The 26,679-nt window shown below is 39.0% G+C and overlaps 1 protein-coding gene across 2 annotated transcripts; it reads right to left on the bottom strand.

Moving 5' to 3' along the window:
• Positions 1–939: 939 nt before the first annotated feature.
• PNISR (PNN interacting serine and arginine rich protein) lies at positions 940–26,577 on the bottom strand. Of its 2 annotated transcripts, XM_069011093.1 has the most exons (13): positions 26,480–26,569; positions 20,223–20,313; positions 13,925–14,043; positions 12,531–12,716; positions 10,550–10,773; positions 8,680–8,866; positions 8,221–8,411; positions 7,463–7,600; positions 6,350–6,449; positions 5,587–5,640; positions 4,133–4,303; positions 1,526–2,627; positions 940–1,285 (listed from the first exon to the last, which is right to left on the bottom strand). In XM_069011093.1, exons 3-13 carry the CDS (start codon positions 14,010–14,012, stop codon positions 1,255–1,257), a joined length of 2,472 nt encoding a protein of 823 aa, XP_068867194.1. In that variant the 5' UTR covers positions 14,013–14,043; positions 20,223–20,313; positions 26,480–26,569; the 3' UTR covers positions 940–1,254. The 2 variants fall into 2 exon arrangements, with proteins under 2 accessions (XP_068867194.1, XP_068867193.1); XM_069011092.1 differs by lacking the exon at positions 20,223–20,313 and having other exon boundaries at positions 26,480–26,577.
• Between the last annotated feature and the right edge of the window lie 102 nt (positions 26,578–26,679).

The raw sequence follows: 26,679 nt of genomic DNA, 5'->3' as shown, positions 1-26,679 counted from the left end.
GGATTAATTAATCTGTTCATGAAGACATGCTTCGCAAGTTGCCTGAACTAGTATAATTTTTTCTTAGAAGATACAGCCAATCAAAGAGAACTTACTTTGATGTTAAGCCTTTTCTTTTTCACAACTGGTGTCACACCAGACCTTTTAGGCACAGATCTCTCCCTGAATTCACGTTCTTCTGTAACAGTCACTGGCCTAGAGTTGGGTATTGTTGGTTTGTTTTTTAACTTCTATTATTTCACACTCTTGTTTCTAACAGCAATAGTCAATTTCTTTAAGTAGGTAATCAGTGACTTCTTTCACTTCATGGTAATATTAAGATCAAAAATTTAGTGACATTGCTAATACATCAGTGTATTAGCTCTACAGGAGTCACAATTCTTGTAACACTAAGAACCAGCTTTAATATTCACTATGCATTTAATGCATGTGCCAAAATGTAAAGTTAGCCTATTGTCAGTTTTCCAATGTGTACTGAGTGACATTTATAAACATATTCCATAAAAACATTTAAAATTCTGAGACGTGTGTAATATCCCTGAACATCCAAAGGTCTCTCTGAAAACTGGGTGAGGAATATAGTTCCAGAGCTTAACACTGCCACATGAGGTCAGTTAATCGCACATATTCCTAATGGGGTTCAGTCTGTTTAAGTATAGCTTGTATTACAGTGACCCATATTTTACACACACAGCATATAGTACCAGCTAGACCAAAAAAAAAAGTTACTAAAAATCTATTACACATATCTAAAGAAAAATAAGATGTCCTTTCTCTGTTCTTCCACACCCCCAATAAAGTAATCTCATCATGTCCATGGATTACAAGTGTTTCACGTTAAATCTTTTTCAAGTACTTTAAAAATTTGTTATACCAAAAAAGCTGCCTTTTTCTTTTTAAGTACTTTCTACCATTTAACACAAAATTGAGGTGCAAGAATTTTAAACAAAAAATGAACTAAAGAGCTTTATTGACATCACAGTACATTCAATAGTAATTTTAAGAACATTACAGCTGAAAGAGAATGGCCTGTTTTATAGTCTTAATAAGCACTACCGTTCTTGAAAAAATGTAATACAAAGAAATCCTATTAGGTATTTAATTCTGAGCAGCATTTGGAAAAAATACACCTATTTACAGATAAAAAAAGGATTCTGGTTTCACCTACATAGCCACAATGTGCCTCTATAATGAGACAAGCCTTTTATAACTCATGGAATTTTTAAACATCATAGCACTGGTGCCATAAATTCCTCAGCGTTTACGACGAAGAGGAGTTGTTGATCTGAAAAATAAAGGAAAAGGAGGAGAAAGTTAATTGGAAAAAATAAAAGACCCCCAAACCCACACACACTTTAGGCTTAGTAATTAATAGTTTTAAAAGATTTTCCAAAGTTACTTTTGCCAAAGACAAAAAGTATAATAAATACCATACTTTATTTTAAAAGTTCATATGCCGTACACATGAAGACGAATATAAAAAAACTTTTTAAAAGTCAGACAAAATACTTAAAAAGTATACTACCTTGATCGTGACTTAGACTTGTGTTTGCGGCTTGCCTTCTTACCAGACCTTTGAGATTTCTCCATGGAGCATGACCGAATATGCTTCGATTTCTTAGCCTTCTTTTCTTTACTGCTTCCTGGTGATTCAGAACTACTCCTTGCACTAGATTCAGAGCCTGATCGTTTTTTGCTATCTTTGGTAGTAATTTTTTTGCTTTCTTGTCTGGAATCCTGTCTTATTATTTTCACACATATTGAATCACTGCGAGAAAAAGTTCTTTCACTGTCTCTTTTTCTCTTTAATCTACTGTCGTCATGATTGCCAGCCTTACTTTCTTTCTCCTCTTTTTTGGGCTTATCTTTTCTCTTTTCCTGATCTCTCTCCCTTTCTCTGTTCTTCTTTTTGTCTTTGTCTACACCTCCACCCTGCTCCTTCTTCCTTTCTTGATCTTTGCCCTCACTTTTATGTTTGTGCCTATTTCCAGTAGGGCTTCTACGCTGATCTTCGGCTTTACGTCTGTCCCTGCTCCTGCTGCGGCTTGCACGGTTGGCTCGCCGGTCTCTTGAGCGGCTGCCGCTTCTACGTCTATCCCAACTTCTTTCTCTCGAAGGACTCCGATTTCTCCGCCTCTCCCCTCTTTCAGCACTGTGATTTCTACTAGATCTTCTCCTTTCCCTTATTTTCTCCCTGCTCCTACTCCTCTCTCTCCTGTTTCTGTGGGAGTAACTCCTGCTTCTACTGCGCCTAACTTTATGTGACGGTGTCCTACTGCGACTGTGTCTCTTCTTCCTTTTGGGAGAGGAAGAACGTGAAGAGCTGCGACTACTACCTGAGCTAGTGCTATAGGATGAACTGGATACTGTGCTGCTACTGCTGCTGCTCCTGCTATTGCTGCTGCTGCTACCACTACTAGAGCTTCTTGACCCACTCCTTCCTGTCCTCTCTTTACCCTCTTTCTTGAGTTCTATGTCAGGTGCGATTGCATTTGGAGATCTTTTCTTTTCATGAACCATATCTGCTTCAATTTCTTTTGCCTCCTGTGATGCTAAGTTACTATTTTGTTCTTTGATGATAAATTCATTCATCTCTTTTGAAACTTTTTCATTTTGTAGCTTTTCTTCTGAAAAAGGAAGTACACAGAAGAAAAGATGCAATTAATTTGGAGCAGTATGTCAGTAATTTCCACACCATTGATGAAACCAAGTTTCCAAGCACCTCTCATAATACTTATAATTGAAACACTGCCACCATACCAACTATTTGCCACTCTTTTTCTTGTAATTCTAGAAAAGTTGTCCTCTTGCTTAGAAAAAGTGTAGAGCCCAGTCATTTTTAGAAGTCCTTGATGTTATTTCATGTTTCAGTGGTTTAAGATGAAGTTATCAAACAAATATCCTGAAACACCAGAACTCCCAAACTGATCTACACACAAGACCTTTTCCTTTTGCAACCTTTCTGCACACCGGATTCTCCTCTTGTCCTTCCTACAACACTCCTCTAGCGGTCCTGATGCTTCCTGCCTTTCTTCGAGCCCCACTCATCTGGGTTTGAGGATTACTGACTGGTCTGAAGAAGTTGTATTTCTCACATAGTGAGACACTCAGAGGTTTCCAAAATAAAAATTATTTCTATTCAACCTAGGATCCTTTGCATCACTGCCAACTTTACCTCCCCATTTTAAAATTGAATCCAGAAAAAATAACTGACATACAACATTTTTTGCCTAAAAATGGCCTTTTGATGTGGGCCATCATTTCCTGAGTTAATTTAGGGAATAAAACTGCTTCCAGAAACCCAGAGTGCTCCAAATGGCAGCTGATGGTCAAATTTAACCCAGAAAACAATTCCAGCTGGTCCCTGAGTTATTAGGCAATACAGGCAGAAGGCAGTGTATGTTAGAAGATGCTGTATTGTCCATTAGAAATCTTCTGCCTTTCCAAAACACTGCTACAAATGAAACTCTGCATTAGCATTCTTCGGTATTTTGGATGTATAGAATCAGCTGCTTTACACTCTAGATTTGTATTTCTGCAAATAATCCCATGGAGATATCTCCACACTGACATCTGGCTTCCTGCACTAGGAAGACAGAGGTCACAGGCCACCACTCAGTCACTCTCCATATGGCTATCCTTTTATGCATACGTCTTAAAACACTCAAAGAGCAACAGGAATATTAAGAAAACCAAAAGTTTCGCTAGTCCAGCCTTATATTAAGGGCTCCATATGTCTTGTTTTCAGGCCTTTAAATAAAAAGTTAAAGGAGGAAACCATCAATTTTAAGTTCTATTGCAATAGCACTTTCTCCTCCAGCCTGTAAACTTGGTTCATGACTTCTTAACATTGCATCCATCTCTAGACAGCTCTTCAGCACTGGGAGCCGACTGTGCTACCCTTTTGACCTACATTATTTGTACAAAAGGAAAACCTTACCTACAGAGAAGCAGAAGTAAATCACAGGGTTTTGGTGTTTTTTTTTTTTTTTAATTTTAATTAAAAATACATTATTTATATATTTCGTTTTGTATTTTTGGCTTAAAATGTATTTCTTTGCCATCAATTTACATTCAGTAAGTAGTAAACTCCATATACAGTGGCACAGTAAGAAGACATTGTAAGATTTACCTTCTAGCTGTTTTTCTAGTAGTAGTTGCTGTTCTCTCTCTTTTCTCCAAAACGCTTCCTGTTTTTGCCTTATTCTGTGTCGTAATTCCTCATCATCAGTATCAGATGATTCAGAGCCTCTGTCACTTCTCTCATCTTCACTGTCTCCTGATCCATAACCACCCAGTCCACCTGCGTGCATAAAGTCCAGTCTATCACGAGGAAAGATTAAGCTTTGTTCTTAATACTTCTGTGAGGCAAAGAGGAGAGTAACATTGCCCTTCCTTCACTTCCTCGTCTCTGAAGAAGTCACTTTATTCTGGTAAGTGCCAGTGTTGTTTGCCAGTGTGTTCAAGGCCCCCGTATCTGCATTGATGCTCACTGTCTGGTTCTACTCCTTCTGGAACAGCTTGTCTATTTTCAGCAAGCAACCACTGTGACCATCGTACTTTTTTCCATTGTATGGAAAGGCAAAAGAGCTCCCTGTGGAGACTGTAACAGTGCCTGCCTCTGTATCAGCAACCGGACAGAAAATGCCTGGGATCTTTCCCAGAAGACATCCCTGAAATGACTTCAGCTGCCTCCGTAGTCCAAGGCTACAGAAATTCTGAATGCCATATCAATTTTTCCATATGATTTAGAAAACACTGCACTTTGACAGGTATGAAGATGGAATAGAAACAGACTTTCTTCTCCCCCAGAGATATTAGTAACTACTGGACTGAAAAGGATAAAGTCAATTTAAACATCTGACATGGATTTCTTTCAGTCTGAGGTCCTTAGGATCTTTACTGAGTTAGTTTTGAAACATGAATACTTGTGATGATAATATTCAATCTAATTCATCAATATTCCATGTAATGAACATATAACTGATCACTGACACTGCTGTAGTACATTTTAGATGATAAAAGTCATGCTGGGAGAAATCTCTTGCAGTTGTGTCTCAAGCTGGAATTTCAATCTCTCTTTTCTGTGTTGTTTCTGGTAGTATATGATATGGGAGCCTTTGTGTTTATGTAGCTTTTCAAGAAAATAATAATTGCAAAGATTACAATATTTTTATTTATAGACTTTCACATTAGTCTTCTATCAACTTTCCCCTCTGGTTTGCTTGGATCAAAATAGAAGAAAAGTATGAAATAGTATTCCCTTCTTTGAAGACTGCAGTGTGCTTCTGAAACTATCATACTTTGAAAAGTAAATTTATCTAAAATTTTTACGGATTTTCAAAATTAGGGCAAGATTCTCATACACTAAATCACTGCCTAGTCCTTTACTCCAGCAACTATCTCACTATATATCAGTAGGATCACCTGTGGAACAAACAAAGGTGCTGATAATGATAAAGTTATCAGAAAGTGACCCATACTCCCAGGCAATTAAAATCTAGTTTCAAAATGCAATTTCTAGAAATGCAAGGCAAAAGTGTAACTCCCCCTTTAAGCCCTCTCAAAAATAAGGAACATACTTACCGAGTCCAGTGAGGGAAGCCAGTGCACTGGACTGTGCCAGCTGTTTTGCAGGAGCTTTGTATCACATCAACAACAGGAACAACATGTTAACACAAATAGCCACGATTTCATAGTCATGAGTCTATGGTATTGTTAAATCTACTACTATTGCTGTTCTTTGGAGGGAGAGAAGAAACATTAAAAACGCATCATCCATTTAAAACCACTTCTAGATTTTTTGACCATGAAGATTTAGAATTTAACTGCAATCAACAGTGAACAGAAAAAAACCAAATAGATACTCATAAATCACTTTTCAAGTTACAGCATCTGCACATAATTTTCAACTTCAGTAGTTACATACTTAGATTAACTGTGTTATGTTAAAATAATCTGTTCTGTAAGTACAATACATGTTAATAGTGAAAGCAAATTAATTACTAATTGAGGACTCAAAGTTCATCTCTTTTCACTTCTGAACAGCTTTGAGATAAAGATGATAGTAGTAAGGAACAGCTACAACTCAAGAGCCATTAACACACAGGTACCATTTTAACTGAAATGAATTGTATGAAAAAAAATGGAATAACTCAAGTAACTCACAATACACTGCACAGGACGACAGTACATGATTACTGGATTTGAACTCTACCAAGTTGGATGCATTATACTGGAATTGTTCTTGAGGGAGAACTATGGGGGTTAAATGTTCTAAAGACATGCAAATACAGAATTTTCGCAGAAGAAACTAAAAAAAAAAAAAAATCCCCCAAACCCAGCATACCTTTAGTTGCTTTACGGTGAACATCTTTGGCCACATAATAGATTTCTTCATTTGTGACATCTAAGAGAATCTCTGTCAGCAGCATTTTTGTCAGCATCATCTGAAGAAAATTGCATATACAATTAAAGGCCAAAATACCTTGAATAAATGCTGCATTCAAATTATATCCATACAGCTTCACTTCTTTTGATGACTATGGAAGTGGTCTCCTGCATATTTTATTTAATGACCTCTTTCAAAAGACATAACTAGAAAACCAAAGATTGAAGCTGTTTAAATGTGACCTGATTCCACAACCTTAAAGTTTGTATTTTGACTGTGAATTGTATCTGCCTGTATTGTACACAGCTATCCAGGGCACTGATCCTAATGTCTAAGATGATGTAACAAATGAATAAGTAAATCAGAAACGTACTTAGACTGATTCCAATTATTCTTCCAAAAAATAAAGAGAACATTTCTGACTGTAAAGATCAGAGGTTACTTATATAGCATTTTATTATTACATATTTTCTACAATAATTGAAATTATAGTAGCTAGTTCTCCAAGTCGTTTATGTCTGGCCACATGCTTTATGAAAATACATTCATCAAACTTAGTAGAATTCAGGATCTTAATTAACAAGGATTCGGTTGTACAATTTGCATGCAACTGTCATTTCAAAGTATGAAGGTTGTACAGACACAGTGAAACTGCTGCTGATCTAGGATTTAAGTTTGTAGCACTTCCTTGCAAGAATACCTTTCTTGAATTCCCTTTCACAGGAACTGAGGTTGAAGCATAGATTTGAGATAGGTGCATTTAATCACTAAAAGTTTTCAGAAATTTGGTAAGTGAAGCAAAACCATAGAATTAATAAAGAACAAGGCGAAGATTACAGTCATTACAGTCTTTCACTATTGTGCTAAATATGAGTTATATAACCAATATCCTTGTTCCCACGAGAAAGACTGCACGATGAAGAGACATGCAAATATAACCCAGCTTTAGTGTACAATGCATACTGTACCCCGATGACAGTATCAGGCATAGAAAAAGTGATTTACTTTGATATGCCTGAAAAATATGAGCAATTAAACAGAAATACTTATTGAGAACACCAGTATTAATACCATTTGATACTCCTTTTCTTCTTCTGTCATTTCTGGTTCACTTTGCTCCTCTTGAGGAGCTGGGGATGGACTCCTGCTGATTTTCCCAACACTTACAGCCTCTGTGTTTTCAGCATCTTCATCTTCCTCATCACTGTCCTACAAGAACAGCATCATACATTTCAGGAAAAACTTAAATATCAAGCTCCTTAGTCTCTATTTGTAATAGTCAATTTCATTTACTTTGTACTGAAATATGTATTTCAGTTATCATAAAACCATTTATTTTCTCCCTTCCTAAAAAATATGCAGGTACCTCTACCCACACAAGCTAAGAAAACACTTAGTTGTCAGTTCCCTGCCAAACACGTACTTTGAACTACAAACAAGGTAACTGTGGAAGTGAAGGCAATGCAAGGCTTCCTAAATTGGCTCAGTTTAGCAAATACAGGTATCTGAATTTTTACAGCTGCTGATTTAGAATTCTTTCAAAGGATCTGTATGCTCCAAAAGGAAGGAAAGAAAAAAAAAAAAAAAGGAAAAAAAAGTCCAATTTCATCCTTGTTTCTTTGCTACTACAGGCCAAATTATATACTTCTACCTCTTAGCCATTAAAAACTTCAAAACATCGAGTAATTATCAACAGAGCAGCAGCTTAACCTACTTTAAGCAACAAAACCAATGAGGTAACCACGAACACAGTCTCTTCTTTAAAGAGACTAAAAAGGTGATCTTTCAGGAAATACAAACCTGAGCAAAAAACAAACCCTTCTACTTACAAATTTACTTTTCTGAGGTAACCGTGGGCCATCCCCTTCTTCAGCATCCTCACTTCCCTTTTTCTCTTTTTTAGACATCTGTGAACGCTGCTGCTCCATTCTCTCTTTTTCCAATTTTTTCTGTTTTTCTCTTTCCATCTTTTCCAGGCCCTCACGAATCCAGGCAGGCAGAGTTCTACGCTTCACAGCATCTATATAAGCAAGGTTTACAGTTTTGCAAGATGAAAAAACCTTCCCCCCAAAAAAGGAACAAAAAAATCCCCCAAAATAAAGAAGCAAACCCCCCACCCCCATCAAAACAAGTCCCACATCTGATTGTGGGGAAAAAAAACATTTATAATGGCTTTTTCTTTCCCTGCTCTTTTACTTTCTATTAAAAAGACAAAGGTCTTCAAATTTTGCAATTCTTTATAAAACACAGCTTTTAGATTTTTTCATTAAGGAGTGGTTAACATGTACCAATCTGTGGAGGCTCCTGCTTCACAGGCATCGCAATAGGTGAACGCTGTCGATCTCTGAATGAGGGTCTTTCCCTTCGATTTTGAGTAGGTGCAGGAGGTGCTGGAGGACCTGGTGGCCCTGGTGGTCCTGGCTGCCAATAAGGTGGGTGAAATCCACCTTGAGGTGGACCAAAAGCAGCCCCATGCTGAAAGAGTAATGCAGTTTATTTTTCTTCACATGGTAACACTAAATGCAGCATGTGAGCAAGTCGGTCTACAAAAATCCATGCAAGTAGGAATCCACGATTTCTATACTATTGAAATCTCTCAATCTCTTTTACTGTGGTCCCCAAGAAACAAGTTTCCTTTAAATATTTAATGACTAAACTTAGATTTAAGCAGGTATACTTAACAAACCTGAAAGGGCTTCAACCAATCTCCTTTCATATTGTGCTAAATACTAAGCCCTATAATCACCATCTATCTCCATCAGTTCCGTGCCAGCTTAGCACCAGAGCATGCAGTTAAATCAAGAGTGTACAAAACTAAGATTTAAAAGTCTACCTATGTTAGCAGTCTTTTAACTACAGCATAAGAACAAGAATTTAAAGTTCAGCCTTTTATTACATAAGAATTTTGCACTGTGCACTTTCTAGTAATCCTTCACAGATCTTATTAATATGGCTGATTAAAATATTAAATACATAAATATGAAATTTTAGTACAGATCCTGGGTTTTGGGCAAGCTGTATACAATCCAAATGTCGTAAGTCTTGAGGCATACATGCAGAATTTTTTGTTTTAATATTTACTGCCCAGAAAAGCCTAATGAAACAATTTAAGAAGAGAGTGTTTAGGAAAAACGGTATAGCATCAAATATTCTACTGAGTATTTAACTCCCTAGTACTGAAGCACTCTCCATTACAATTTCAGGTTAAGCATCTCTTTCGTTCACTGCAAAACAAGTTTTCTGTAGTATTTAGAGAAGCTAATTTTAAGAGTTTTTCCCATGACAATAAACAAAGAAAATTATAATTAACTCATGTACTGGAAAATTATTGGTTGCCTATTTAACAATACTGCTGAACAAGAGAATTGTAACAGGAAAAATAACCTAGGAGATAAAAAAAATAGCCTAGAAGATTAAAAAAAACATTTCTGCCCATCTTCCCTTGTATTTGTTTATGAACAGGAGGTAGGTTTTTAAACAGCTAGTTTGTCATTTATATCAGGAGTTTTGAAAGAAAAATATTGAAAATAGAGGGAAGATACAAAAATTCTTTGTGTTTAAAGATCTGTGCAATGCACCCTGCTATTATTATAAAACCAGCTACGTGTTTATTATGCTATACAACTTATATGCCAGAATGAAGAAAAAAGTGGATATGGATTTTATTTTTAGAAATACCATTGTTTATTCAAAGAATCACAGTAGATAGATATGGAAAAGATCAATGGATCATCCAGTCTATCTGTCTGCAAATACAGGACTGTTTCCTGTGGTACATTATCTAGCATATTTAAGCATATCTTTCTGAACTTTATTTTTTTTCCTTCTCCTCTTTTTTTTTTTTTTTTTTTTTTAAACACAAAGCTACATAATGTTAATTTATATACTGGAACACAGTGATTCATTTTAATACTGCAGACAACAGCCATTTCTCATTACTACTGCAGAAAAATAAAACCCTTTGGCCTCTGAACATAACTGAGAACTCTAAAGTCTCTTCTGTAAAGTGTTTGGTAAAAATGTGTCTTAGCAGATAACAGATTCTGTAGATGTTTGTAGAACTGAAGAATGAAAGTCGCCGCTAGATGATATTAGAGGAACACATCCATGGAAGGGACTCTGCGCGTCTATAATATTAAAGCAACAAATATGTTTCACCTGATAGTCAAACTGGTTCACTGGCCCCATTGCAAAGTTATCGGGAGGTCCCCCAAAGTTGTGATTGTTCTGGTTAAATATATGCCTGTTGTCAGGAGTAAATTCCCCACTGTCCTGACTGTTGCTGTCTTCAGACGGAGGAACAATTTCCATTTGACCTGGGGTTGGAGTCATCCACTGCTGATCTGGAGGTGGGTGAGGGGGTTGGTGAGGCATTCCCCATTCTGTTTAGGATTTAGAATACAAGTCAATACCAAGTTAGTATAATTTGTATGAGTCATCAATCACTCAGTGTTCTTGTATTTATCACAAGGTTCCTCAAAGCATCACAGATGATAAAGTAATGAAGAATCATCAATCTACAGACTCTATTATACTGTCTCAATAATTTCTTTAACTAAATGAAGGAAATACAAATGGCTATAGCTGAACTAAAACATGCAGTATGGGGACAGAACTGGACAGGCACAGACACCCTGTAAACTTGTTTTTATAAATTTCTAGTGATAGTGAGTTCACCACAGGACTTGTTTAAATTGTTTAAACTGTTAAAAAACTGCTCCTACTTCTCTATTTCAAATTTGAAAGCAAGGACTTGAAATATCTATTATGAAGAGAAAATGGTTTTGCAAGCAAGCACAACTACTGAAACCTGTGCTCCAGAGTCTTGTGTCTTGATAATGGACGATTTCTTGGATTGTGCATTATCGAGCAGAGGTCCTAGAATAAGCTGTAGTCATAAGCCCTCAAACATACGCTACAATTGGCTAACAGAGTGAAAAGGGTCTAAGGAATGAATTGATAGCTCATGTGGCCATAATTTTTGAATGATTCCTTAAAAAGACAAAATTTATGTGCACTATACAGATACTTACAGACCATGACAGCTGCGTTATAACTTTCACCAGTAACAGAATTAGTATCTAGCCTCTCAGGTTAATTCCCACCTTCCATCCAGTCCTTTAGTACATTTTTCTAATTTTTACTGTCCTTCCCATCTGCATCATAATTGGATCCATTACTGTAGCAACTAAAAAGCGTTATCACAGTTTTTCTATTTCTGTGAAAATTTCTACGTACTGTACAGAAATACAGCTAGAATACACTCTGCCACATAGAAAAGTTAAAAATTCTTACATGTGCCTACAATAACTCATAGCCCAGTGCAGGTTGGTTGAAACCTGATGGCTACCTCCCTTTTATTATGTGCATATAAGAACTGCCAATAACATATTAAGCCTACTTATATTAAAGGTTACATTTCAAAAAATTTGGATAGTGACAATGAAAACTGGGAGTATTATTCTTTCAACCATTAACAGAATCAAGCATGAAGTGCAGTTTTCCCCAAAACAACTGAACACATGCCCATAACTATCCTGTTCATACACTTCAAATTGCAGTATAGTGTAGTGTCAAAACCCAGCTTTCAGAAAACAACTTCAGAAAAATTCTTGGCAGAAAATTACCAATTTCTATCCCATTCTTATTACCAATAGTATCTTGAGAAGTTTTAAAAAGAAAATTAATTTTTGGAAAAAAACTGAAGTTTTGATGAACTGAAAATAATTGATACTAACAGAAGCGTCCAACCACCTTTAACTTGCAATAATTGAAAAATGCTGACAATCAGATACCTAAGCTAAAAAGGGTAAATCCTAAGTATATGAAACGTAATAAAAACATATTTTTCACACAGAATTTTGCTGATCTCCCTTTTTAAAGATTTTAAGACACCTAAAGCCATCATCTACCAGTTATATTGTGACCTCATTCTACATGTCAAGATCATGCCAGAAGCACATATTACACTACAGGAGAGGCAACAGTAGCTCTCTGAGGAGCAGGTGTGATTAATAAGTCAACTGGTAGTTTTGCATTTTGAAGCCTGAGGGACAGGGCATGTTCACACCAAAAAATGTCTGACACAAATAAAATGAAGAAACATGAAAAACAGGAATGAACCGGAAGGGAAACAAACCTGGCTGCCACATTCTGTTGAAATTGGGATCCCCCTGAAAATTATTATGGTTGTTTGGACCAGACTCTATTCCTGAAATATCCTGTCCGTTTGGCATCATTCCTTGTTGTTCCACTACATTCTGTTGCCCTGAGGCTTCTCGCTGAGCAATCCATGCTTGAGCTAATGCAGCCCAGTCAATCTGGCCTAAAATAAACAGAGGAAGTTAAAAAGGTTAGAACTCACGTGTCTGAAGTTTAACACTGTTTCTCAATTACATGTCCTATTGCTCAAGATAAACGGGCAAGTTTACCTTCAGCAAGTACTGTGAGCACCATTAAAACTTACTCACAGTGTACAGTAAAAGAAACCAAGCAAATGTCAGTGTACAGACTTGCTGAAGTACAGTTGCTCTGCATATGTTCAAAATATCATAAGGCAGATTATTTTACATTCGCATTAGCACTCAGTGGGTGGTAGTAATGCACTTTTTTCATAAGTGAGCTAATTTTGACATCAGAAATTAATATACATATCCTTAAATTATAACTTCATGAAGATTTGAGAGCAAGAAAGAGACATAGTTAGAAAATTATTTTTCAATGTACACTCTTCATATAACCATTGCCATATATTATGTTTCAGTTCTCTCTCCCATTTTTTTCTTTACTGCCATTCCTACCGAACACTAGTATGTCTTCTGCTTATTATCAAGTCAGGAAAACTCTCCAGTGAATTTAACAGAAATTAAAGTGACAGTAAAACCCATGTGCCTGATCACTTTGCCTTAGTATTAAATACACACCTGCATTTTCATCCATTTCTCTATTTCTCTTGATATTTTGATTTGTTGTCACCTCATTCTCAATTTAAGGTATATTATGTTCTACTGTTTAAAGCATTTGGTGGTTTTGGTGGGGGAAAAAAAAAATCCAAACAAGAGATCATGATTATCACTGCTGTAACCTAAATCAAGAATCATATTTGTCTTCCAGTGAGGTTTTTTTCTGTATATATATCTGCATTAGTACTTCTGCCAAATAGGTATCGAATAAAAAAGCAGATTCTCTCAAACAAAGGCTTCAGCTTGGCTAAAGAACTGACAGGGATACAGATCTGGTAAATGAGGTCTAAATGTTGATCTATATGACTGGTAAAATGTTGGTAATTTGTCTAGGATAACTCAGGTTTCTTGCCTGTATTTGCACATTATATATTAACTATGCGAAAACATTTGGAATCAATGTGTGTTTTCTATGTTTTCTCTTTTTTCTAGTTCAGAAAAGCATCATAAATGCATTATCTTGAGAGCAGCTACAAAAGGCAACTATGAGTCATACTCTGTTACAAAGATTGAAAAATTCAAATGACAACATATTAAAAGAATTAATCCACAAAGCTTTCTGTATACTTACTTGGATCTTGCTGGTGCTGAAATGACTGCATCCACTGCTGTTGGTTCAAAGGCCATTGCTGCCAAGGTTGTCCACCTTGATCCCACATCTTTTAAGTCTTTATATAGTCTATATTTCAACTAAAAATAATAGTTGTATGTTTAAATAGATGCCCATGAAATATCACATAACTGAAACTTACATAACTGCAGATATAGTTAAGCCTTGCAAAGCAAGCTGAAGCAATGCTGGCTTAATATTTTAAGCTGGAGGAAATGGTTCATCCTTCAGAGTAATATCTCAAATATTACTGTAAGATTTCAGGAGTCTAGTATGCTTTCTCTGTATTTTCACAAAGAAATTAACTACAAAATGATGTTCAAGGAGAGATATGACAAGTTGGTAAGACAAGATCTCATCTGGCAATAAATGCAATTTAAAGCAAGTCAAAATATAAAAGGCATGATTGGTATCTTTGCCTGCTTCTTAGGGAAAAGATGTGTATTTCTCTAAACAAGTGTCATGCAAGGCTGTTAAGCAAGACAAAAGTCACCAAATGGTAAAACACATTGTGAATGATTGCACAGGAGAACTGCACAGGTACAAGACAGTGCCCACATGCATTTTAGGCATTGTACAAACTCATTTTAATTTCTAAATAATATATTCCTTCAACTCTGAGAAAGAAAAATAAACATGACCACACAATTACCACATTGTCCCTTAAAATCATGAGAAATTATTTTTGCCGTGCTGTATATATCCTCACTGAGCAGGCAGCAGAGCTCCACAGCCTGCTTAAAGTAAAGCTCCAGGGGCAGCTCAACATGAATTTGCTGAGGCACAGCAGAACAGGCAGGTGTGCCTGTAATGGCACACCAGTTCCTTCCAGTCATTTGTACCTCCGGCACGCACCTAACCTGCTACACATGGAAGACCCGAGAGCAGCCACCGGCACTGCTCTGAACAGTTCCTCTGAAGACATAAACTAGGCACAGTTCTGGGAATGCCTCACTCCAGAAGCTGTTCCCAAAAACCAGTATGGGTAGGAATGCACTGAGTGTGACCCCCTCTGTCCTACCCAATCTGTTAAGAACTTCTCAACAGGATTTCCACTCAATGAATATATCATCGTGGAATTTAAAATACAATCCTTAAGCTCACGCTATTAAAACATCAAGCATGTAGATTGTTTCAAACACTCCAAACTTAAAAGAAAGAGAAAAATTCATTCCCTGAGGTCACAGGAGCAGCACACAGGACCCAATCTGTGGCTCACAGCCAAGTGCAATACAGAATAGATGAATAGAGCCTCTCTGCTTCAGAGCGAACCAGCTCAAAGCAGCCAGTGCCACTTGGGTGGCCAGCCAGGAACAACGCCAGTGGCTCTGAGGGAGTGGGACACACACACCCCACACACAGCCCGCTCTCGGCACATGGACAAAGCGACTGGAATGGAACCTGCTTGGAAAGGCATCTTGTGCTTGCCTGCTTGCACAAGGAACTGCATGACTGCATACGAAGAGAGCATCACTCTACAAAAGTGCACCACACAAAGAGCTGCACACAACATCAGGGGGCACCGGGCCACGGGGAGATGAACACAAGCTTGTATTTTGCATACTTCTGTCAAATTAAATCTTTTATCTGAAAAACTGTAGATCACCTTTGTTTTGAGACCACTTACTGTCAACACTGTAGAAAAATTACGTGTGGCTCTGAAACATTCAGTTGCAAATGCCTTTTGGGGGCGCTTTAAACAAGACCAGACCAACTTTGGCATCAGGGGAAGTTTTAGGCAAAACCTACCTAATACTTTATTATTTTCACTATCTTTTCTTGCCAAACTAAGCATGGAGGCTTTTTCCCATTTCATGAATACTTTTATGATATTCAAACCTTTAATAAGTGAACACCCTGCCCTTTCTTTTGTCCCTTTTTTTCCACAATTTTATTTGTACCTAGGAAATTAACTTTTTTACACCAGTTGAGTGTAAGGGTGGCTACTAATGCACTTAATGCAACATTTTAGCTGACCTCTTAAACTAGTTCTCCAGGTATTCATATATACATATTTCATACACTAGGTATGAGGAAGTAACTGCAAATACTATTTTCCCCCTAAAGTAAGAAAAAGGTAATTAAATGTTTCTTCCTTTCCTCAGTTCATCTTTCTATACAGAATAAAAATTCTTTCAATTGTCAAAATAAACTTGTTTACACTTTCAAAGTTGTACAAATTGGGGTTCAAGACTACTACTGCACTGCACAGCCTCATCGTGCCACTCCCTTCGTTTCTAGCTGTTAAATCCCACTAGCAATAATAAACATGGATTTCACTAATTCTGGTGAATTTTTTACCTCAATACATAGTACATTGCAACAGGTTTGTGGAATTACACTAAAATACACTCAGCAAAAGGCTTAAATTTTTTCACTAATAATTTATAAGACAGGTTTGCATATAACCAAATGCAAAAAAAAAAAATTATAGTTAAACATCAATTTCTCTTATCAAAGTGCAAGAATATTAAGACCATTCTACAAATTCAACTAAATTGGAACCTCCTACACGCAGCTTTTACATGATAGGATTAGATGAGATTTATTTGTACTGGACTGGCTCTATCTCTGTCCTAAAATTTTCAGTATTCCAGATTTTTTTAAAACATGTTCCAGCTAACACAATTACATAACTATTTCTCAATTGAAATGGACACTTAGTATTCTGGTCTTTTTTTTTCTTTACTCTCAGGCCTTGATCCTCACTATGGACAAACTGAAGCATTTGTTTAGATCATTAATACAGTCTAAAGCAACAAATGTCTCCACATCTCAGTATAACCTGCCCTCAAGGCAACAGCTCCCTTATTATTTTACAAGGTATTCAAATCAATCTTGTGGGGAAGATAGATTACATTGCAGCCTGTACCAGCTGGCATCTGAAATGGTGACCAAGGGATAGAGCAGACAGGCAGTGACCTCAGCCAGCAGCAGCATTTATTCATCTCCTGGCTGCTCTGTCAGCAAGTTATTATGCCCCGGGACACCAAGGCCAAGTCCACACTCCTACAGGAAGTGGTGCTGAACGACCCCCACAGTCTCCCCATCAGAGAACAGCACTGAACCAGGCCACCTTGCACTCTCTGGGCTGCTTCCAAGCACATTTCAGGTGTCAGCATGGACCTGGGACCCAACAGGCAGTTAGAACATGTCCATTCTGGTTTGGAAGGTCAGAGGCTTTCACTCAGTGCCAGCTGGCTGCAGGGCCAGAATAAAATGCACAGCTGGGTTTTAGCTGTTAGCATACATTGCTGCTTCCCCACTGCTCTGCAACATAATATGGCCCGGACTTCAACTTGTCCTAGAGAGATTATTTCACCTTATTACTGCTATTACTGGGAGAGAAATCAGGTGGGGAAGTGCAAAGCAATAGGTCAAGGCATGGAGCTGGTTTCTATATTGATACAACAGTTTGACAAGACAGCAACAACAGCATAAAACCCTGAAGAACTTCAACATTTGATTAATTCAACTTATGCCATTCAGAGCAAACTAATTTAAAGTCACTGCTATTTGAAACATAATTTTAGTTTGTAGACTGTATTTGAAAGCTTTTAATTCTGTATTGCAGTTGTACTTCTACTGTTTTCCTGAAGAAATGTTGATTTTCATAGGTTGGCAACCATAAAATATGCTGGTTTCCAAGTACACAGATTTATTACCAAATTCAGTGTAAAAACATTCTTTACTAATCAGAAATATGTACTACACAAACACTTAAGCAATGACATCACTTTTTTATGCAACTGTACATGCAAAAGCCCTTTTTCAAATATAATGTGAAAACTGTCCAAAACTATTTTTTATTTCAATTCATCTTCCTTATTGAGCACTGTTTGTTTTACAAAAACAGGAACTGGATATGGAAGGAATAAAATTTGCAACTTAAAATGTTTATAAAACCAACCTTAAACATATACAGGCTAAAAGAGAAGATCATGTGTATTCCAAAATTTTAGTATTGAAGACTAAATGTGTGGCTCAGAGCCATTGACCAGAAGAGGCTGGTTCTAGGGCCTCTCTCTATATGGTGACCTGGAACAGAAGGACACTGTCATTTTCAGGGAAACAGACTCCTCTGCTTTTTAGTTCTCCACTTATTTTCCTGCATTTTCTCCGAGTTTTCACCAACTGGTACAAGGTAAACACAAAAAAGGTACTTAATAAAATTTTTTTTTCATTTACTACAGGGAGGCTACTGGCATTCAAAGATGGTTCATTTACTTGAAAAACTGTTTTGCTAAGCACTACAGTGTCTAATGGTTTCATCTGCTGTTAAGTGCCAGAGGCAAAAACCCCCTGTTTTTTAGCTCTTCATTTTCAGTTGTCTTGTTCTAAAAGGTAACTAAAACAAACACTTAGGCTATTCGATGTTACTCTTCTCTACATAAAGGGAATGTAACTTCGTATTCTGCTTGTAAAACTCTACTGAGTATGCAACGACTTTTCAACAGAATCTCAGTATTGTCCTGTCAGACATCACTGAGTTTCCTTCCTAGTGATGATATTTTAAAGATGTCAAAAATAAAAACAGACCAAGTCAAGTCATACAATAATGAACAAACCAAATGTGAGAGTTACCAATGCAACACTTTTGAATCTCAGTACCATCAAATGGAAAGGTCACAAATTACTTCAAAAAGAACTCACAAAACACAGCAGAGAAAATGTAGCCTGTACTCAGTAATTTTAAAATTACTGCAAGGGATTCACCTCCAGTACCTAGGCAGGGGAGGAGGAAACAAACCCAACAAACAATGCCTCTCACCCAGCAAATCAGTAACTCAAAGGCTTAAAGCAGCTGGAACCTTTTGTACTGATGTATGTGACAAGAAACAACCATTATTTTCCTGAGACACAAGTAGTAATTAATAATGGAGAAAAGAGTCTCAAAGTGCTCTCCCACCTAAATAAAATCTGCATTGACAAAACTAACTTAGGATGCTGCCACATGAATTATAAACAAGTTTTTATTTCTTACGAAATTCCCAAATCAGCATCACCTGAAAGAACAGGCTTCACCTAACACAATGGACAGCTCTATTTCCCAATAGTGACACAAGGCCAAATACACAGCAGAGCATCCAAATCGCAGTGAAACAAGCTTTATTTTCTACTGAAGTTGGGGGGGGGAGGGAGATGAATACTGGCTAAAATTTACTCAATTCGAACATTAGAAGACACTAACAGAAGGGTACCTCAGCTGAGCAGTCATTAAGACACACCCATTCTGACATCACTAGTGCATACAAGAGGTTTGAAAAGCAACAGGTTCAAAGAATGGATCCATTTTATAGGCACCTACTTACAAAGGAAAATGCAGATACTACCCCTCCTTTATGATGATGCATTAAGGTTCCTTTACTTAGCTGTTCTGCCCTCCAATTCAACTGGACATAGCCTTTTTTCTTTCCCTCTCTCTCTCTAACAAATAAACAAAAGAACATTTATTGGTGCTTCAAGAGCTGTTCCCTGATGTCAGATCACAGAACAGGAACCTGAATCTATTAAAAATCTGTTTACCAATAAAGAAACAGAAGCCAATTCAGGATTCTTTTTGTTTTATACAGAAGCACAATCACATGAGCAAAACACCCCATCAATTCACATTTAGTTCCAGTTACATGTACTTAACAGATTAGGAAAAATTCATATAATATCTCAAAATTTTGCTGGAGTTCTTAAGAGCAAACATGTTCTCAAATATGTTCTTTCACATGTTGGGGTTTTTTATTTTTAAATTAAATTTGTATTCAAAGGCTGGACCAGGATCTGCTGAAGTTTTATTAAAGCAAATTACCGGTATGAAAATGTGCCGCCCTTGAGAGGACTGCTAGTGAGGGTGCCCCTGCTGATGATAAAAGCTGAGACAGTAACACAGATAGGACTTACCTTGATCTCTACCAACCTCTGAGAGCCAACAGCACTCAAACATTTAAATGTGGTGTCAAACTCTCTACTACAATATTTAAACTAACTTTTCTTTGGGTAAAGACATAGAAAGAACAGATATTTTTATAGGCACCTTTCAACTCCTCTCCTTGATTGGAACATGCATCTCAACTACAAATTACACCTCAGTGTTAACCTGTTCTTTTAGGAAAAAAAGGCATCTCCTTCAACCTATTTGTTTGCATAATAAGTTATTTTCCAACACAGTTGTATGATGTGTCCAGACACACCACACACTGAAAAGCACACAATCACAAGGTACTTACCAGTAAACATAATCTTGAGTGATAATTCACAAGCTCACCTTTCACTCTGGGAGACTCGCCCAAGCACTTCCCATAAAACACAGTTACCTTGCAGCAAATTACATATTTCCATACCAACAAGAATGTACCCTGTCAAGGAGAGCATGGTTTCCAGAGAATTTGCCAATGGCACAGTGCTTAGTGCAGTCCCCTGTAGCTCAGTGCCCACTGATGTCAAAGATGTGGCCATCTTTTGGACAAGGCCACCAACAGAACTTGAGCACTAACAGGCTCATTCAGGTTCCTTGGACAACTCTACCTCAGCAGTTTCATAGTGTAAACTCATAAAATCTGTTATCAGTTCAACAGTACTTGTGGCAGAGCTAACTGTGCTCTGACCTCTCAACAATGGAGAGGAACAGTCTTAGGGAGCAAGGCTCAGTCCTGGGAATGTCAAAAGACAAAGCCTGCTTTTCATCCTGGAGATAATACCTTCCTTAAATGCCTTATGACACTGGCTGCAGCAGAACTGAAAAATACCAAGAAATTTCCCCTGGAAAGAAAAGAAAGATCTGTCCCTAAATAAAATTTAATACAGTTAATGGAATAACTGAATTGTTCCAATTCATGCAGCTAGTCCAAGACAAGAAGCACAGAGACTTTGAAAGTTAGCTCAGCTCCAGAAAAGCATCAAGAAGATAACTAACCATATCAAGCTGTCCAGGTGAGTGCATCTTGTGCACTCTTTCTTGCTCCTTGTAAGTAACTCCCATCACTCTGACAATCTGCTTCTTCCCAATATGAATGTTACACAACATCCTAACTATGCAGAACACCTTACAGTTCAACAGCTTCTGCAGCAGATACAGAGATTCTGAATGGCTTGCCTGGAAATTCATGAAAGTGAAATATCTTAGCAATGAGAAAAAAAGTATTGTTTGGAATACGAAATCAAATATTTGTGAGAAGCTAGACTATCTCAACTCCAAGAAATCAGGAGCCTAGGAATAAAGCTGTCACTAGAAGGAGAGTGGCACACACCTTCTGCTGTGTCATGAGCTGAAGAGATCAAGGTGAGGAACTCCTACGTCAGACATCAATATCATTCGACCTGATCCTCAGGGCACAATCTGGCGGTCTGATTTATTCAACCTTGTAGACAGACAGACGAATGATTCTGGAACCTACAGAACCCACAGCCAATAATCAACAGCTTTCTCATGCTGAGGGGAGGCTGTTGCATCACCTTTCTGATCATTCTACTCATCATTCCTGAGCAGCAGGTCAATATATGACACAAGATGGCCTGACAAGTTTTACTTGCAAACTGAACTCTTAACACACTGCTGCAGAAGTTTTTCTGGTGACTAAAAATCTTGTCTTGCAGGCATTCCAAACAGGCATTGCATTTAGCAAAGAAATATCCATTACCTAAATAAACAAGGAAGAGCATATGCCACCATGCATACTTGGAGAATCCCTATACAAAGAGTCTTTGGCACTCCTTCGTACTCCATTCACAGGTCAGATATCTAGGTCAAAACCAAAACCAACAAAAAAAAAAAAAAAAGCTAGACAGATGTTCCACATCCTCCAAGATAACCTGACAGTGCAGCCATGACTTTTGCACTATATTTAGGTCTACATAGTTGAAGGGAAAGACCCCAAGAGGTAGGAGTCCTGGCTTGTAACAAACTGCAATTACTGGTTTTGAAACAAATTATTATTTGTTTCAAATAATATTAACAATTAAATTAAACATTCAGTGTCATTAGCTAGGTAATCTTTTGGTGTGAGCTTAAGACAATACAAGCAGCAAAGGCACATTAATCTCTGACACTCTTTGTAGAACCTGGGCTACAGAAGTCATCCAAGTCACATCTTAAGAAGGATCTCAAAAGCATCACACACTCTGTGGGCAGAGTTTCTTTATCTCATACAGACTTAAGCTCTGAAGGTGAACCCAAAGGAAAATGGAGATGTTTCAGAAGCAGAGCTCCTTGAAACCAAGAGCCTGATTTCTTGACCTTTCATGTGGGTGCCTTGTTCTAATGTAAGGTTTTTATCTTTCCTTCAAGGTAGCTGGTATTGACCCCATGAAGTTTCAGCACAGTGACTGAAAGCTTATGATGAGTTTCCATGATGAATTTTGTCTAACCGTTCAGTTGCAAACAGGATAAATCTAATCCTACATTCACCATGCCAGGATCAAAGCAGTTACCAGAAAGACAGGAATTAGGCCAGTAGCACCAAGAGTTTAAGCTGAACAAGTGCTGCTGGAGAGCTGTTTCCCCCCACTATGCTATTGCTTCAACAGGGCCATGATAGGAAAGACATCACCGACGAGGTTGGAAGGACTAGTGGATAAATACTCTAGGGATACAACACCAAGAGTTCACACAGCTCTCCCAAGTAATTAGAAAGAGCAGCTCATCCATGGTATTATCACTATCCAACCAAGCTGTAATCCAAAGACGATAATGGACACACACTGTACAAACTCCAAAGATGTCTATATCAAAGTACTCCAAACTGGAAGGAGATGTAAACTGAGCACTTCTTTCACGACTGTGTCACTGGAATAAAGGATACTTTTCTGTAAGAATTTGTACAATTGAAGAGAACTGCACAAGAAAAACAGCTCTGCATACCCAAAGGAGCCCCCCTACCAAGAAAAAAATTTAATGCATAAAGGGTGTCACAAGAATTATCATCAGCTGGTGGTCTTGGCATAGGAGACCCCAGGTAAGTCAGACCACTTGTGTAGTTAAAAATATCTGGGAATCTGGAAAAGCACTGTATGCTATGCATCCACATAGCAATGAACCCTGCAAGTTACTACAGAGGGTCTGCAGACACATTCACTCAGAACAAATGCATATCATCACTCAGACAAAAACATACCAGCTTCCATTTTACTTGGGAGAATTAACATTTACTACTATATTATACTCAGCTGATTGAAAAATTAAGTATTTATGGCGTGAGTTAAGTCTGCAATAAATCAGAAAAAGCTGAAGTAACTGTCTTGCTTGCTACTCTGTTTCACTCATTGCACTTCCACTTGGAGGAAGACTTCTATACATCATCTAGGGCACCACCCTAAGTTGTTGCAGGTATTTAATGCCTAGATACTATGCATCTTTTCTCCTCTTAAGAGCCAGAAGCTATATCTATATGCCTGCTGGGATCTGTTAGCACGATGTCATGTCAAAGAATATGTAAAATCTTCCAGCTCACTTATAGTTGTGTCTCACTAAAATGCTGGAGGTCAACTTTGCTCCACTCCATTTTTAACATCAGAACCGTTCTCAGACTGAAGAACAGAGGCTTTTCAAATGCATAACCAAGATCCAAAATACAGGACCAGAAAAAGAACTGATGAAAACAGCTTGCTCAGTATCCATGAAGTTCTCCAGAACCTGGTTCACACATCACTACATCTGACTAATATTTACAGTGCTAACAAGATAAAGCAGTGTGAACAAAGGTCAAATAAAAAAAAAGAAAAAGAAAAAAAAAGAGAAAGTACTGTGAAATCTTCTTCAGGGAGTCACTCGAGCAGTACAGCTTCCAAGGTCTGCCATTTCAAACTTAAATCCACATATCCACTGAGCTGAACACAACTCTTTTTTAAAAGAGAAAAAGGTATTGGCATCCAGGTATCATTTACTTATTTTCTGTATTTCTAAGACATAAGGACAAACACATGATTTGATTACCATAAAGTACCAAACTCACTGCTAGAACATTTACTACCACAGAAACATTATCATAACTTAGGCAGTTTAAGTCAAAACTCTACTGGGTTTGGGGGGCAAAAAAAAGGCCAGTCTGATTATTTTCTTCATGTATCATTATGCTGGAAGGCCTGATGCAAGATTTTCAATTACCCCTGTAACCCAGCATTTTTTTTCTGAAGTGAATGGTCCATCTGCAACTTCCTCTGCAATGAACATGCTCTGCACAATAAATTAATAGTACCAGTAGCTAAACTACTCCTCACTGGTCATGAGCAGATATCATCCTCAATGATAACTACAGTTATCACTTAATAAGGGATCAGCTAGTGATGAAAGTAAGAACACTTTAATAACACCTACCCAAAATATTATTTTTCACCAAAAGCAGACTTAGAATCACTACATACCTCAGTCATGAAAAGAAGCGAGGCTGGACACTCCTGTCCCCATAGTACCTTTGCATAATCCAGCACCTAACTAAAAATCAAACATGGTTATGACTCTACTCTACCACTACAGCTTATAAGGTGAGTTAGCCACTGAAAAATTGTGGAACTGTGCTACATTTGTGGACTCTTAAGCCCTACAACACCTCTGAGCCCAAAGCAGAGAAAGCACTCTTACCAGAGCAGTTATTATGTCATCTGAGACAAAGACAGTACAGAAAGTCTTGTAATGGCATAGTAGTAGAGATGGCACAAGATTTGCTGCTGGACCAAACAAATTAAAAACCAGGAGCTTGTCTGTCAGTAATCCCAGCGACTTGTCCCCGAACAAAGCCGAGACTTTCAGTTCCCCATCTGTTCTACAGGCAGGGGAGCCACAGCATCCATAACCCCCATGAGAGCCATTTTTAGCACAGCTAGACTCCAAAAAGAGGTTTCTTACTCATACCAACAACACAGGTGTTCGGCTGGACTGGAATGGTATTTGTAACCCTGTCTTTGGAAAGTTATGTTAGATTACTATCTGCTGGTACACATGCCTTATGCTTTGAAGACCACCATTCCCCCTCTTCAAAAGGTGGCTGACTCTGCCTTAAAACAAAACTTTTAGGGCAACCCATGTTCCCTGTATCTCACACTTTCCAATAGACTGTTTGCTTGAAAACATTTACAGGTGTAACTGTAAGAGAAGTGAACAACAACCAAGGTGGCTGAATACTCTGCGTAGTAATTTGTTACAGAAACTTAGTACATTTCAGCTGGGGTAGCACATCATAGAAGAATCACCCAGTGGTTTGGGTTGGAAGAGACCTTCAAAGACCATCTAGTCTGACATCTTGCATGATACGATGTTGCCGAATACTCTGTCCAACCTGATCGTGGACATTTCCAACCATGGGCATGTGCAATCTCTCTGGGAAACCTGCTCCACTGTTTCACCGCCCTTCTCATAAGAGATTTCTTCCTTATATCCAGTCTAAATCTAAATTTCATTTAAAAACTGTCATCCCTTGTCCGGGGCCCTGATAACAAGTCTTTCTCCATCTCTTTATCTTTCTTATGTGCGCCCTTTAGGTACTGAAAGACTACAATAAGGTCTCCCTGGAGCCTTCTCTTCTCCAGGCTGAACAATCCCAACTCTCTTTGCCTGTCTTCACAGGAGAGGGGTTCCAGCCCCCTGAACACTTCTTTGGCTCCATCCTTAACTGTAAAGCCTCATTAAAGTTCACTTCAACAACTTTGTGGGATTGTCTAATGAAGTACAGAGAACCTGCAGGGATAAGTGCCAAAAGCAAAAAGGCTTTCAAACCCATCATCTGTCTGAGGCTCCATTTAAAAACACCCTGCGTTTGCCAAGCTACTAGTCCAGGTATCTTACAAATGCTGCTGTGTGAATTTTAGTTCTCTGGAGCCCTCCAGTGGAACGAACTCATAGGAACGGCCACGAAACCCATGAAACAGCACAAATATCCCACAAATACATTTCATCCGCAGGAGCCAGGCTGCTGACACAGCCAACTACCAAATCCCAGGGCACATGTTGCTTCCCTAACTAGGTTACCGGCTAAACCAAGTAGCCACTCTCCCCCGCGCATCCACGGACGCTGCTTGCCCAGCAGCCAGCGGCTTCCCCGCCTCGGCCGGGCCGGCTGCGCGCTCCCAGCATCCCAGAATCGCCGTCCCCGCGCGGTCGCGCGCTCGGCACCGGCCTCTCCCGGCCCCGCCAGGGCAGCGGCGGCGGCGCGGGGCGGCCCCGGGACATGCGCAGTGCCGGCCCCGGGCCCGTCCCCACCGGGGACCCCCGCCGGGGGGGTCGGCGCAGGACGGGGGGGGGTCCCGGGGGTCCCCGCCAGCCCCCCCGCGCCTTCGCCGCGCATGCGCGGCGCGCCGCTCCCCCCGGACGGGCGGCGGGGGAGGGCGAGCGGCTCTCGACTCGTCCCTTCTCGTCCTGGCCGCCGGTTTCCGCTGGCGGTGCCACCGGTTCCTCACGCCCGGAGAGCAGCTGCTGCCGCCGCCACGGCGCGCGGTGGCCTCCCGGCTCGGCTCGGAGCGAAGGGGAACAGCCGGTCAGCGACACCCGCCGGCCTCCCGGGAGCGCTGGCGAGCACAACCCGCCCCGCTACTTACGCGCTCCCCCGCCGCCGCCGGTGCCGCCGCTCCGCGGCCGCGCTGCCCCGGCTATCGCTCCTCGTCTTCACGGACAAGACAATATGGCGCCCGCTGGCGCTCACCCGGAAGTGAAAGGCGTCACGGTGCTGACCCTCGCCTGGTGTGCACGGGCGCCCGCCGCCGCCATCTTTGTTGAGGGCGGCCGAGCGGCAATTCCC

The sequence above is a fragment of the Aphelocoma coerulescens genome, chromosome 3, assembly GCF_041296385.1.
Source record: "Aphelocoma coerulescens isolate FSJ_1873_10779 chromosome 3, UR_Acoe_1.0, whole genome shotgun sequence".
In the NCBI taxonomy this organism is placed as follows: Eukaryota; Metazoa; Chordata; class Aves; order Passeriformes; family Corvidae; genus Aphelocoma; species Aphelocoma coerulescens.
Note: the sequence above shows the minus strand (reverse complement) of the source record. Positions and strands in the feature narration are given on the sequence as shown.

Bases quoted from the DNA above. Each gene is read 5' to 3' on its own strand.
- PNISR (XM_069011092.1), bottom strand. From the start codon at position 14,012: ATGTGGGATCAAGGTGGACAACCTTGGCAGCAATGGCCTTTGAACCAA. The intron at 10,774-12,530 runs GTTTGTTTCCCT...AATCCTAAACAG, and splicing joins CAACAGAATGTGGCAGCCAG to AATGGGGAATGCCTCACCAA. The intron at 6,450-7,462 runs GTATTAATACTG...AATTTTCTTCAG, and splicing joins AAGAAAAGGAGTATCAAATG to ATGATGCTGACAAAAATGCT.